The sequence below is a fragment of the Carcharhinus amblyrhynchos genome, chromosome 6, assembly GCF_965287045.1.
Source record: "Carcharhinus amblyrhynchos chromosome 6, sCarAmb.v2.hapA, whole genome shotgun sequence".
In the NCBI taxonomy this organism is placed as follows: Eukaryota; Metazoa; Chordata; class Chondrichthyes; order Carcharhiniformes; family Carcharhinidae; genus Carcharhinus; species Carcharhinus amblyrhynchos.
In genome coordinates, this window is record NC_137329.1 from 45,835,787 (window position 1) to 45,851,587 (window position 15,801).

Below are 15,801 nucleotides of genomic sequence, written 5' to 3' on the forward strand. Positions count from 1 at the left end.
GGGAAAAAAAGAATGCACCTGGTGAAATGATACTGTATGCATGCTAATACAGACAATGGCATGTACCTTTAAGAAGCTGCATAATGACTTCACTATGTAAGGCTGGAGGATAAAAAGGTACATGTTAGAAGTTCACTATTGACTTTAATCTGTTCACTGCAATCTGTGTCTATCAGTAAAACATCATGTGCATTTTATGAGTCAAGCGTATAGTCAAATAATCAACCTATGTAACCATTAGGACCCAGGCTAGATCAAGGCCTATGTAGAGCTGCATGTAATTGTTAATGCAATAAACTTCATGTAATTTTATTTCAACTAGAACGATCATCATTCTCAATATCTTGCATATAGATCTCTTGAAGACAAATCAGGCATGCATCCTTTCATTAGTTTTAAAAGATTCAAATAGAATCATTTAAATATTGAGCCTTATGACTATTTCTTTGGAGAGAATTTGAACAAATATAGGACTGGATTCAGTTTGTACCCAATATGGCCTTTGCTATGTAGGCACAAAGGAATTTTCCTTTGGGCTTTAATTCCAGATCATTACCAACCGTCCCACTTGACATTCGGGAGGGATTTCCTCCAAAATGAGCTTTTTCTTTGTTTGCTGGTGTGCTTTTCCCATGTTGGTTGCTACAAATTTCCCCATTTCCTCCATGTATCTGACCAATTGTGGTTGCATACTCAAGGATGAAATGTTTTTCAAATCATATTGCTTGGGTGCTTCTTTAAGCTAGAGATCTTAAATCATGGATTGAGCTGGAATTCAACCAGAGAAAGTGAATTGAGTGTCACATATACTGAATGGACTACAAGTAAACCAATGTGTTGCATCTGCTAGTTAATGGCCACAATTTGTCAAGCAATTTATATTTAATTTGCTGCTGATTTTTGTTCAACTTAAAATACAATCTTGTCCATTGGTTTTCTTGTGGGGTTTTTTTTTGGTTTGACAGTCTCCACAGGGATCATTGCTGCACTTGCAATTTAAAGTATACAGAAATGGATGCATTTTGTTTGCTAATATTCAATCAATTATATTGACCAGAGAGTCATTTTTCATTCAAGTAGGGATTAGACTTTAGTCAAGCAAATGTAATATTTCTCTTCTCAATTCCCCAACCCAAGTAATCAGAGAGCTGAATGTGAAATGAGGGATGAATGAATCATGTTATATTCTTTGAAAAACATTCAGTAAGTGGCTAAGAGGTCAGACAGTGAATCGATATTTAAGGAGATCTATCCAGGCCAACCTTCAAGAATCTAGCATACCAATAGCTTGTGGGTTTTTTTTATTTAATGCTAGTTCCGATCAGATCTTAGAGATTTCATTAAATTAAAATTAACGATGCAATGGTTTAAAGATAAATTACCATCCTCCAACTCTTCCCTATGGTTTTTGTCTCAAATAACCAATGTCAAATGGGCTGTGAAATACAATATTCTAGTTTAGCTTTACATTTTAGTAAATTATATTGTTTTAATTATTTGAAGAATAAAGTTAACAGACTGCATCTCAAACTCTTTATTTAAAGTAAATACGTTTTCAAAATGAAAGTTTCCCCTCATTTAGACTTTTGAATATGATTTATTTACAACAAACGCGAGACCAAGTTACTCATTACAAAACTGAAAACAGCTTAGATTTGCACTGCATTTGAAGTCTTTTTGAACCATAAAATTTCAGCCTCTTGGTAAAATTATGAATGTTGCACCATTGCAGTGTTTCAAACACCAAGGAGTTCTGTCAGTTTTCCCTCTTCCTTCTAAGGCAACTCATGCTTGGTGATGATTCCCATGGCTATTTTCAGGAGTCCTGCTAACTGACCATCCTACATACAAATCTAAGTAGTGGGGTTGGTTGGCCAATTTGAGAGGGAAAAAAAAACCATCAGATAAGCCTGATTCTGTCCTCAGTCATCCCCATGCACTTTCAACAAGGGAAAACAACACAGAAGTGGAAACTCTGGCCAGTTTTTAGTCTTTAATGCAGAAGTGCTTATATTGATCTCAGCACTTAAAAGTGCCATCCCAACTGAGATTACTTAATTCAGAAGTTAACAGAAAGAACTGAACCAGATATCTTGGTCCAAGTGAATGGAGCTTCAAGTATTTTTGTTAAAGTGCTGTTCTAGAAGCTTTCAAAATTAATGGCAATCACCCAAGACCAATTATTTAGAAGTTAGAAAGTATTTGCTCCAATGGAAATGTCCTTTTTAAAATGCACAAAGATGTGCATTTCGCCAATTAAATATTAGAAATCAACCTATTTCAAACACCCAACATTTGAGATAAGGTGTATAGACAGAGGCATAACAAAGCTCCTTGTCCTCTGCCCCAACTACAGAAAAGCACTGTGCATTGCAGAAATGAGATTCCCACCCCCCCTCCCCCCTGGAATTTCACACATCAGGTACTGAGTTTGCCAATTAGAGTAAATTAGAGTTTTGTGCAGCAGGCTCATGCCCAAAGCATGAACTGGTTTGAAACTTCCCATTAAAATGTTGCACATAATCCTGAAAGGAGGCAGAGATTTTCAAGATTTGAACTTACGCACCAAATAAAAGTCTAATGAAAATGAACTAAAAACCTGTGTATGAAAACTTTTAAAACAATGTACAAGATTCCTGAGGAACAGCTGCTAGAGCTGTTCATTTATAAAATGAGGTGGTGGTAATCAGGCAATAAAGATTTTCTATATAGCAAAAGCAATATAGAAAATGGTCAGAAATGAGGATAGGGAGTGTTTACTCACTACAGTATTTGGAATGTCATTTTATATACAGTGATATTTCAGTATTTCATAAAACCATAGGGTACATTCTTAATGCTGTTTAACACTGGCGGTGATTGCCAAACTGCAGAACTAGTGCGTTTCAGGTAACGTGGCTTGCTTTTACCAAAGATGTTCTCAAGGTTCGGGGGTTGAATGACATCGAAGAATTTGTCCACATCAAGTGGGTGGTAATATTGTTTGATGAGCGCTTGCTGCAATTGTTTACCTGATGATAGAAAAATAAATTCCATTACATTGTTTGAATGCTAATGTGATGCACTGGAGCTGGACAGCTTTTTACAACTCAGTGAAAATACAAACTAAATTAAGCAGACAACTTTCTGCTTGGGTAGGGTAGCCATTTACTGTTACCAGTTATTGGTATATGGAAAGATTCTTCCAAAGTGATTAAGTGTACATGACAAAAGGAATAGGTTGAGAATAAGGACGGGAAGAACAATTGAACCTTAGGGCAAATCCAGGAGCAATAATGCAGAAGTAATAAGAGAAGCTATTTACACCTATCCCTCTGACTACAACTAGAAGGATCTGGAAAGGACAGTTCCAACCAACTTAACAATGGAGGAGAGGCAACAGTGTAGATGACCATGTAACAGGTGTATACAGGCCACAAAAGAAGTTTACCATAGTTGAGAGAGATGTCATTTGTGACCAAGGGGCAGAATATTAAGGCAAAAAGACAGTCAGTCAAAGGCTAGGCAGCTGAAAGTCTGAAGGCAAGATGCAAGGGGCTTCAGGGAGAGTACAAGGAACATGCAAGAGGATAAAGATGGACATGATCAGCAAACATATTTAATAGGAATGTCAGCAAGGGAAGATTGAACAGGTGATGAAGCTGTTCACAAGAAGGCCCTTCAGAGAAAGTCAAGGAGGGTGCAGAGTAACTGTGGGCTTTTCAGGCCTGGGATGGTAGGAATGCAAGCAGACAAGAGTAAAGGACTGGGGAAGAATAGAAGAGAAAGAGCAATTGGTTTGTCTTCATTAATAACGGAGTCAATAAACTAACAAGGAACTTAGCAAGCTTTTGGAATAATTTGCATAAAACTGGAATAAAGTTAGGTCAATGGCATTCCAACCAGTTTATCTACACATCCTTGAACAACTGATAAACTCTGAATGCATATGTAAACTGTGATTATTTAATACAGTGCCCCCCCTCCTCTTTCCGTTTGTAATCTAGAGCTACCATTTGGTTGGGTGTGGAAGGCAAGGAGGAAGAGCAGTCACACATGATAATGTCCATTTGAACACACTGATCTTCTCCACCTTGTTATATACCTTGTTGTTTAGTTTGCACTGTGCAAAAATTGAAAAGGAGGAAATTAACACTTTAATCTTTTTCTGTGAACTTTCAATAGCCCTTTTTGAAAAACAAATGCAACTAACAAGAGTTAAAAACAGGAGGTGCTAGAAACTTAACTAGTCAGGCATCATCTGCTGATCGAGAATAAAATGAACATTTCAAGCGCATAAGTGTATTTCCCGCGTTTTTGTTATTATTTTTGATTTTCAGCATCTGCAGTAGTTTACTTTTGTTCCAAAATGATCTAATTAATTACAAGTCAAAATCAGGAGGATTAGATTATTTTCACTTTCCACTGTTGCAACCTATTGCTGCCCCAATTAAAATCAGCTAATTGAGTAGATATTGGGTTCAAACTTAGGACTTTGTTGACTTATATGGATTTCTCTACTTATTAAGTAAAATGGCTGATCTATTGGTGCACTCAGTACAAGATATAAAACAGAACAACAAAAGGTTTCTGGAAAAAAAACAATTACATTGTATCCCAAACTGAGGCCTTTAAATCAGATATTGGCAAGTGTGTACAGTTTTAAAATATACAATCCCTAAATGCCTTGGACAAATAATGTTTCAAAGAGAGAGTCAAGTAAGCTGTTCATTTCATCATGGAGATAGCAAACAGATTCTCTTGAATTGTTTAAAGCTAGCACCTTACCATTAGCCCAAGAAGGGATAGGTTTACGGGGTGCCTCCTCATCATCTGTTGAGTCTTCACTTTCCAAGTCCATGCCATAACTTTCCAGATTTACTTTAGGAAACTTGACTTTGGAGTAGCTATTAGGAGTCATAGTGTAAGACTCCAATACTGGAGTGTGCTGGAAAAAAGTTAAATCCATTAAAATCCCATGATTGTTGAACTACCAACAATTTCCAACAAGATTCCAATTCAGTTTCTTTACAATAAATACTTTTCTTACCCTTCTACCCACTACCACTTTCAAGGGATACCTTTTCATTCACCCAATTCACTCCCTTTCCATTAACAGGCCATAAATCTCCTGTGACTGAGAGGACCACTTACTCCAAAGCAGGTATCAACAGCATTTTAGACAGTCACAAAAAGATATGCAAGCCCAAAATACACCCTAACAATGCTTAATTCAAAACTGCTCAATTCACTTGTAAGTGTGATCAAATGGGGAAAAACAGAAGGGTGGGGATGCAAGAACAGAAATGTGAATTCATGTAGCTGCTGAGACTGTCAAAAGCTAATTTAACAATTATGGTTAAATTACAAAGATACCCAATTCTATCACTAGCACAATGATACGATAACATTGAAGGATGAAACTTATATTGACGGGGACACCCTATGATTGCATGCTCAAAAGGTGTGCTTTACAATTTTTAGATCAAAGTTAAACACAGTAAGAACTGCACAATATATGAATGATTACTTTTATATTTTCAAAAATAGATGCAAAAAGCAAAAGTTAGTTTACTTTGGCTAACTTCAAGGAGAGCCATTATGAATGCTTTTATTATTGAATTTGCTCAGGCAATGCATTGCAGCTCATAACTAACTAGAAAATCATTTGTAACCTTTGCTGTTTGCCAGTTATCTTAAAATATATGGGTCCTCTGTCACTAGAAACGGTTTCTTCTTATTATCAAGATCTTTCAGGATTTTAAACATCTCCAGTAAGTCTTCAGTTTCTTTACTCTGAAGGAGAGCAACCCAAAATATTTTTTGGAAATACTATGAGATGTTCAACACTGATAATTCTAGTAAATTTCTTCTGCGCCCTCATGAAAGCTTCCACATCAATTGAACATGGTATTCCAGTGAAGGTCAAACCAGCATTTTAATAAAAAGTTACTTTTGCACTCTTCCTCAATTTACAAAACCAAGGATTCCAACCGCCTGTTCAATACCCTGCCACCTTCATGTATTTACATCCAACTCCCGCTATTCCAGCATTCTCTCTAAACTACCACCATTTAAGTTATTTTGCACCTCATCTTTCCTATCAAAATAAATTTAGTGTACCATATCTCCACCATTTCACCAGTCTATGCCTTATTTGCCTAACCACCACATCTTGGATCACATTCTTGAGTTAAAATTTCAAAGTTTACAAAGATGTAAGTTCTGTACAAAGTCCAGGTCATTGCTATATCTGTATCATACTGTAAAAATTATATTGTATAAAGAATAGCAATTCCAATAGCAACCTTAGAAGGATATCACTGCAGGTTTCTCTCCAGTCTAAAACAACTGCTGACAATCAGTTTGCTTTGTCCCTTAGCCAATTCCATAGCTATGTAGGCACTGCCATTTTAATCCCATGGGCTTCAAATTTTGCTACAAATCTATTATAAGGTATTTTTATCAAGCACTGTTTGAAAGTCCACTTACACAACCTTACTAGATTACCCCTCATCAGCCCTCACTAAAGACACGAATATGCTTGTCAAAAATCTGTCCTTAACATATCATACTGGTTTTAATTTATTAATCCCTTCTAAGCACCTCCCTTTTCTTCTCCCTCACCCCTACCACCAAATGACAACTCATTCTCTATCTTGCATCATTGTTTCTGCACTAATCAGGCAGGCTTTCACCTTCTGTTTGGCAGATTAAGACTGTTAAGAGATTTCTTTACGACAAGTTCTGCTCGGTATTTAAGGAGGTCTGTACTGTATATAGTCTTAAGATAAACGTTTTGCAAGAGCTCCTGTGGTACAGTGGTAGTGCCCCCATCTTCTAAGCCAGAAGTTTTGGGTTCAAGCCCCCTACAGGACTTGATAGCCAAAGGAAGGTTTGGAGAATGGGATCAAACAGGTTCAGTATCAACTTGCATCATATGCTAATGGCAGACAGCAAGAGCCTTGGTGATAAAAATAAATTGGAGTCTTAACCGTCACTACTCATAGCTCCAGGTTACAACATACAATTCTGGACTCCTCTGGGGGTTCAGTTGGCTGGACAGGTAGTGTGGATTGGACTGGTACCAACAGCATGGGGTTCAATCCTTGTTCTGACTAGGATCTGCCTCCTTGCCCTACCCATGGAGGAAATAGTGGTATTAGACCTGCCCTTGGGCAGAAAACAAGAAATGCTGATACATTTGAAAAATGTTGCTCGTCATTTATATATTATAGTCTGTAGACTCAAATCTGATTAAGGATCAGCCTAAAAGGAAGAACAAAAATGGTAACAGTTCCAGCCATACTCTAACTGGCGATTATACTAAGCTCAAATAAGAGTCTCCTGTCATACTTCATTGTCCCTCAACCTCAATTACTAAAACACTCACATGCACCTCCACAGTTACATTCAGTATACTTTTGTTGGAGATCTCTTCCTTCACTTTCTGGTCCTTCCATTTTCTTTGCTGATCTCCACAAAGACTACTCTCATTTTCTTGCTCCAATTTTTGTTTTGTGGTTCTCTCATTTTCTAGAGACTGACTTTCCAGCTGTGGCAATTGCTGCTCTTCCTACAAATAGGGACACACAAATATTAATCGCAAAGGCTTCAGTGTTAGAAAAGCCAAAGCTAATAATACATTTTCAAAAAAAAACAGTAGTTCACCATGTTGGTTCCATTTGCTACAAGCTGGCAGGAAAGTAAAACAGCTAAGTAGGTAGATATCAGAGCAAATCCCTAATCAAAATTATCTTTTCACTCCCACTATGAACACATCAACCTCCACTGGGATCAATTACAAGAGGTACAATGGAGTGATATTCATATGAGGTTTGTGCAAGATCACAAGGCTTTTTTTTTTGATAGGGCAGGGGACCTGATCCTCTCATTGATCTACATCAAAACTTGCTAGAGAAACAAATCAATTTTAAAGTAGTTAAACTAGTTTTCAAATCCCTACATAGCCTTGAAACTTCCCAATTTAACTTCATTGAGAGAGACAAGAGAGGAAATTACTGGGGCCTTGAGAGAAATCTTTGTATCCTCACTAGCTACAAAGGGAGATCCCAGAGGATTGCAGAATAGCCAATGTTGTTCCTTTAAGGGTAGCAAGAATAATCCAGGTAATTACAGGCCAGTGAGTCTTACATTAGTGGTAGGGAAATCATTGGAGTGGATTCTTCGAGACAGGATTTATTCCCACTTGGAAATAAGTGGACGTATTAGTGAGAGGCAACATGGTTTTGTGAAGGGGAGGTTGTGTCTCACGAAATTGATTGAGTTTTTCCAGGAAGTGACAAAGACAATTGATGAGGGTAGTGTAGTAGATGTTATCTACATGGACTTCAGTAAGGCATTTGACAAGGTCCCTCATGGCAGACAGGTGCAGAAGGTGAAGTTGCATGGGATCAGAGGTGAGCTCGCAAAATGGATACAAAACTGGCTCAAAGAAGACAGGGGGTAGCAACGGAAGGGTGCGTTTCTAAATGGAGAGCTGTGACAAGTGGTGTTCCTCAGGGATCAGTGCTGGGACTTTTGCTGTTTGTAACAAATATATAAGGGGAAAATGTAACTGGACTGATTAGTAAGTTTGCAGATGACACAAAAGGTTGGTGGATTTTTGGATAGAGATGAGAACCATCAGAGGATACAGCAGGATATTGATCAGTTGGAGATTTGGGCAGAGAGATGGCAGATAGAGTTTAATCTGGACAAATGAGAATGCATTTCAGGTGGTTTAATATAGATAGGGAATACATAGTAAATAACAGTATTGATAGGCCAAATGGTCTGGGTGTACAGGTACACAGGTCACTGAAAGTGGCAATGCAGATGGAGAAGGTAGTCAAGAAGACATTGGCTAGGGCATTGAGTTTAAATTTAAAAATTGGCAAGTCATGTTGCAGCTTTATAAAACCTTAGTTAGGCCACACTTGAAATATAATGTTCAATTCTGGTTGCCACACTACAAGGACATGGGGGCTTTGGAGAGGGTATAGAAAAGATTTACCAGATGTTGCCTGGTATGGAGGGCATTAGCCATGAGGAGAAACTTGGTTTGTTCTCACTGGAATGGTGAAGGTTGAGGGGTGACCTGATAGAAGTCTACAAAATTATGAGAGGCATGGACAGAATGGATAGTCAGAAACTTTCTCCCCAGGGTGGAAGAGTCAATTACTGGCAGGCACAGGTTTAAGGTGCAAGGGGCAAGGTTGAAAGGAGATGTACGAGGCAGATTTTTTTTTAAACTTGTTGCCAGGGGTGGGAGTGGAAGCGGATACAGTAGTGACTTTTAAAGGGGTGTCTTGACAAATACACGGATAGAATGGGAAGAGGGATATGGTCCCCAGAAGGATAGGAGGTTTTAGTTCAGGTGGGCAACATGGTCAGTGCAAGCTTGGAGGGCTGAAGGGCCTGTTCCTGTGCTGTAATTTTCTTTGTGCCTCACACCTTTCAAAACATATGGTAAAGGAAACCTCTAATCAGTCCATTATATTTATACTGGCTGGGAAAGACCTATATGGCTTAATCTCACCTTCCAAGTTATTGGTTTGTAACCTGTAGGTTACGGCATTTCAAGTGCATATCTCAAAGTTTTTTTAAAGAAATGTGACATCCTTTCAGGCAGGAAGTTCCAAAATGCTACCATTCTCAGGATGAAAGAATTTCTAAACTCCCTTTTAATCTACCGCCAATTATTTAAAATCTATGCCTCCTAGCTTCTCTAGGGCACTATGTCCTTCCATTTCAGTGTCTGGGGTTTTACAATTTTAAATATCAATTTAAATTACCCTCCTCTACTCAAACAGCCTACCTGTTCTTTCTAAAGTTTTCCTGCACATTTGTAATTCCAGCCTCTTGTGTACCCCCAATTTTAATCTTTCCACCATTAGTGGTTATGCCTTCAGTTGCAGAGGCTCTGAAATGTCTCCCCCACATCTCAACCCAACATGGACAGAGAGCAGGGGACTGGGAATGGTCACACTGAATTGACTGTTAATATCAGAGGGATTATAGGGTGAACGCATGGGGTTATGGGGATAGGATCTGAGTGGGATTGACTTGATGGGCCAAGTGGCCTCCTTCTGCACTGCAGGGATTCTATGATTCTAATCTTCGCTACCCCTGTTTCCTAGATGCTCCTTTAAAACTTTTGGTCAATTGCCTCATGTGACTCCATGTCAAACCTCTGACAATGTTACTAATTCCTTGGAATGTTTTACTCTGTTAAAGGCACTACAAGTTGGCAGTTGAAACTCGATTTCCTCACCTCCTAAAAAGTACAATTTTAGCATCTCTATTCCTCTCCAGGAGATCAGTTAATTCAAGGGAATGAACTGGGTACTTCCTGCTCTGTACAAGTCAACAACTCATCAAAAAGCTTCATCAACTTAAATGAGGGAAGCATTGAATACAACTTTTCAAAACAGAAGCAACTGTCTGAAAGTAGAGATTAAACTTAAGCATCTACTTTGCATCATGTAACTGATGCAATAATGTCATTACCACTAGAAATCACAAACACTATACAAATTTCAGAAGCTAGACAGCTTTACCACCCAAATTTGTCTATTCTTTAGTCCTTCTGCTGCAAAAACCTTCATTTTGTGCAATTAAATACATTTACTACGTAATGAGGATAAATTACAACTTGCGACAACAGAAATTACGAACTATAATGGAATCAGTTCTCAAAGTTGCCATGAAATGTACTGATGGATAGAACGGACAAGTATCAGTTTGTATTCCCATTTAGAAATTTCAAGATTATTAAGGGTGTTATATCTCAAGAATGCCACTAAGGTGAGGTCCCTTACCTGTTTTCTCTCTCGTGCTTTCTCATGAAGCTCTCTCTTTTCTTGTTGAGCCTGCAGTGCAACATCCTCTCGTGCTGTTCGGTCCAGCTCTTGCTGTAACTGGAGGGCCTTTTCTTTCTCCAAACGTTCACATTCTCTGTTAAAAGTTGAATATGTTACTCACTAGTTCTTGCAAATTTCTATTTTTGAAGCAATACATTTAACACGAGTCTGCTGATCTTGAACTTCAGCACAGAGAAATAACACCAGCATGTCAATATAAACACCTAACCTAGCCAACAAAATACTCAACTTTAATCTGAAGAGATTCTCTTTCAATCGCTCTCAAGTTTGTACTAGTATTGGAGGATGATCAGGTTGGTGTTGGTTTGAATCTGTGCAACTGCTTGTAGGTTCTGTACAATGAACACTGCAGAGCGTGTGGAAAAATAGGGAACATCCTAGGGTGTTATCATCAGCAGAAACAGAACTGGACCAACCAGGTAAATACAGTGGCTACAAGAGCAGGTCACAGATTGGGAATTTTGCAGCAAGTAACTAACCTCACGATTCCCCAAAGCGTGTCCACCATGTATAAGGCACAATTTGGGGGTACAATGGAACACTCTCCACTAGCTGGATGAGTGCAGCTCCATTCAAGAAGCCTGACACCATTCAGGAAAAGTAGCCTGCTTGAGTGGTACTCCAGCCACTTCTTCCACCACTAATGCACAGTGGCAGCAGTGAACGTCAGCTACGAACGGCACTGCAGCAACTCACCAAGGCTCCTTCAGAAGCACTTACGAAACCCGCAACCTCTACCTAGCATAAAAGGTAGTATAAACATGGGAACAACACCTCCTGCAAGCATTGATGTGGAGATACTGGTGTTGGACTGAGGTGGGCACAGTAAGAAGTCTCACTGGACATTAGCATGGTGTTGAGACTTCTTACTAGAATTGCATTGTCTTTCACTGTTGGAAGGTCAAAATCTTGGAACTCTCTCCCTAATACCATTACACGTACACCTACACAACATGGACCACAGCAGTTACCACCACCTTTAAGGGCAATTAAAGATGGGAAACACATACCAGTCTAACCAGCAACACTTGAGGAGGAGGGCCAGTGTCAGTTGAAAATAAAATAAATTGGCTGAGGATGGTATACTGTGTGCACGTGTATTTTATATCACGTTTAATGATGGCAAGACAGCTTATAAGTTTATTTATTGTCACAAGTAGGCTTACATTGTCACAAGTAGGCTTACATTATCACTGCAATGAAGTTACTATGAAAATCCCCTATTCGCCACATTCTGGCACCTGTTCAGGTACATTGAGGGTGAATTTAACATGGCCAATGCACCTAAGCAGCACACCTTTCAGACTGCGGGAGGAAATTGGAGCACATAGAGGAACACCATGCAGACACGGGGAAAACGTGCAGACTCTGCACAGACAGTGGCCCAAGCCAGGAATTGAACCAAGGTCCAGTAAGTAGCATTTGGGATCTTGAGCTTCATAATTTCACTTTTTTTGCTCAATAATGCTGCAACTAAGTTATTACATCTCTTTCTGGCCACCAACTTAGGATGCAGAGGAGATTAGAAGAATGATTTCAGGGATAAAGGTTTGTAGCAAAATTAATTTGGAGAAGCTGGGCATGGTCCCCTTGAAGCAAAAAAGAGTTAAGGTATCTATGACAGATTTAGGTAAAGATAAACAAAGAAAAATTGCTCATACAAGGGCTAGGTTACACATTTACAAGATTGTGGGCAAAAGGTTCAAGGCGGCTGTGAGGAAGAATAAACACGACCAATGGCAACAAACACACACTCTGCTTGAGGGTTGGGTGTTAGCAGAGATGATCAACAAATTCAAAAGGAAACAGGAAAGGTACTGAGGGGAATAAACTTGCAGAGTCATAAATAGTTACAGGACAACTTGGACTTGGTGGGTCACATGGCCTCTTGTGTCATTCTGACTATCTACATAATGCATTGCAGTAATTTACCAAAATTACATTGACAGCATCTCCTACCTAGGAAGGGAAATGTTGTGGAAATATAACTCCTAATTCCTCCAAGCCACAGACCATTCTGACATTAATCTATAATAGTCATCCCTTCAATGATAGCTAATCAATTTCCTAACACAATTATCATAGCACCATTATCATAAAGGCTCACCACCTCATCCCCTGGTTAGAAAAATGGGAGCAGATGCCAACAAGATACAAATAAAAAGAGGTTCTCTATCACAAGTCTGGAATCAAAGGCAATTAAAAATATTCCTAGAACTAAGGTTAGCAAAAGTTAATCAGCACAAAAGTTAGTCAGCACAACAAGGTCAATGCATATATAATTTTGCTTTCCAAATTAGTCCTTGAACACAAGTTGTGTTTACTTAAACAAAATTCCATCCAATTTGAAAATTATTTGGATACAATCTTTACTAGTTTTCAGTAAACTCGCTTCACTAGTGGGTCAGACAAGGAGTGACTTAAAACAGGAGGTCCTAAGACACTAAACATGTAAAAGAAAAAATAGTCCTGGCAAATTTTAGACTAATCAGTCATGTTAAACCTTTGTGGAAAAGGGTTCCATTCATGAGTATTAAGTAGAAGCAGATTAAGTCCCAATTTTCACAAAATCAACACAAGAATCATCGTCAACTATCACATATGTAGACCATTTGTATTTGAGCCATTAGCCTCTACAGAACAAATATTTCAGTCTAGCCTCTCCACCAATTGCAAGTCTACAGCAGAACATTCCATTCCAAAACAGTCACATTCAGGTATTACAGCAAAACAACAAAAGAGTTTCAGTAGAGTCGAAAATGGATAACATCTCTGCAACTATTCCAGTCTCATGACAAGGATTGGGATAGCATCAACAGAATTTAGTTTGAATCCCTTGAATGTTTCATAAACTTTCCATTGTCTTCAGTGGAAGAATAACTCCGAATGGTAGCATTTCAGTTTAACAACGTTTCAACTTCATATCCTGATGCCAAAAAAAAAAATCACTTAAGGAAAGCCACACTGCACAATCTAGTCAAATTCACCAACTGGTAGGACAATACAAATTCCGCAATAATCAGTACTGTTTATTTAAAACAACTGTTTCTGTTCCAATTCCAGTTTTACCAACCACTGTATCCCCAAACCAATTCCTAGAATCACAGACTCCTTTCTGTGCTAGGAGACATTCAGCCCATTTGGTCTGCACTGACTCTCTGAAAGAGCATCTTATCCAGGTCCAACCTCCACTCTCTGTTATCCCATGCATTTACCCTACTAATCTCCCAAACCTGCACAGCTTGGGACATATGAGCAATCCACCTAACCTGCACATTTTTGCACTATGGGAGGCCATCAGACCACCCAGAGGAAACACATGCAAACAAGAATGCGCCAATTCCACACAGAGTTACCCAAGGCTGGAATCAAACCTGGATCCCTGGCACTGTAAGGCAGCAGTGCTAACCACCTGTACCATTGTGTCACCCACATTCACCTAAATACAGTCTTTTCAGATCCGGTGAAAGGATAAGAGGATGTATTCAATGACGGGGGAAACTGCCCATTTACTCACTGGGAATTCTGAGGAAAACTAATTCAAGTTATAAGTCTCAAACACTTATCTCTTTGGCATAACCTATCATACTCCACTATCATCAGGATTCTAAAATAGTGGATGGGATGATTTCATTCCACCTTCAATTAATCAGTGTAAATACTCAATAGTACAGCTTGGGTTTCCTCCAGTTTCTGCTCACAGTCCAAAGATCTGCGAGTTAGGTTGATTTGCCATGCTAAAATTGCCCCTTAGTGTCCTTAGATGTGTAGGTTAGAAGGATTAGCAGGTGGATATGAGGGTAGGGCCTGGGTGGGATTGTGGTCAGTGCAGACTCAAATGGGCCAAATGGCCTCTTTCTGCACTGGAGGGTTTCTATGATTCTACATTCTTACTTTCTAAGAAATCAAGTCCGGAAAATTTTGAGCTGCATAATATTTCAGGTGAAGTATTAGAGATCACAGTTCTATGGTATAGGACAGTAATTCTCAGTGTGGTTTGCAAGGATCCTCCAGGTGGTCCAAAATATATATTGCTGCCATGAAAGTGTACCAACCAGATTCCTCATCCCATCTCTAATGGGACATCTCACAACCAGACCAACTCCCACATGCACGACAAACATAAGCAATAATAGTTTCATAAGCAAGATATATGTCATTATAACAACATATCATACAATGACTGGAAGAACAGATTTTCAACACTTATGGGGCTGAAGACAGAGGAGGAACTGGCTAAATCTGAAACAACACAAGACTGAGGTTCTCCAGTTTCAAACCAGTCAACAACTCAATGGTACCTCAACAACAGTGCCAGTCTTTAAATTAATTCTGATCAGCTTTTTGCCGTGGCAAGTGAATGTAGGTGGAGGCAGGACTGGTATGTAGCCCACTGGGTTGTCTCGCCCTGCTCAAGCGGTCCTTGGATAAAAATGTTAGTGAGTCACTGGTACTGGGTGAAGAAAACATTTCAAATTTGAGGGAATGAATCAAGAATATCACAAAAAAAGTGATCACGCATTTGATCAAGTATTTGAGTCCAAGATTAATTTTCTCTCCTATACAGTTATGACAGCTGCTACATTTTATTGCTCCATACTTCTCTGCTTGGCTGGTCTCTTGCTCCTGCTTTCTTTCCTGTTCCCTATCTGCAGCCATTTGCAGCTTACACAATCGCTCTCTCTCCAGCTCAGCTTGTCGCTGGACTAGAAGCTTTCTGGCTTCTACCATTTTATGTTGCTGCTCCAACTCTTTCTTCTTGCACTGCTGTAGCTCTCTGTGTTCTTCCTCCTGCAGGATTAAACACCAATCAATTGTTCTCAGTTGATAACAATTTGAAGGAAGCAATTAACACCAGCAAAATCACAAGTTTATACTTTTGCTTAATAGGATTAAGTATCACTTAAAACATGCCATTTGTTGTACACGTCTTTAA

General features: G+C 39.0%; 1 protein-coding gene across 1 annotated transcript in view; it reads right to left on the bottom strand.

Annotated features, from left to right (window-relative positions):
• Positions 1 to 1,631: 1,631 nt before the first annotated feature.
• LOC145343876 (inner centromere protein-like) overlaps positions 1,632 to 15,801 on the bottom strand; it is a 39,781-nt gene continuing 25,611 nt past the window's right edge. Inside the window, exons 15-19 of the mRNA XM_080190355.1 lie at positions 15,466 to 15,656; positions 10,803 to 10,938; positions 7,373 to 7,555; positions 4,768 to 4,927; positions 1,632 to 3,011 (exon numbers count right to left, since the gene is read on the bottom strand). Coding sequence (XP_080046481.1) covers positions 2,803 to 3,011; positions 4,768 to 4,927; positions 7,373 to 7,555; positions 10,803 to 10,938; positions 15,466 to 15,656 — 879 coding nt within the window. The 3' untranslated portion in view covers positions 1,632 to 2,802. The remainder of the gene's footprint in view (positions 3,012 to 4,767; positions 4,928 to 7,372; positions 7,556 to 10,802; positions 10,939 to 15,465; positions 15,657 to 15,801) is intronic.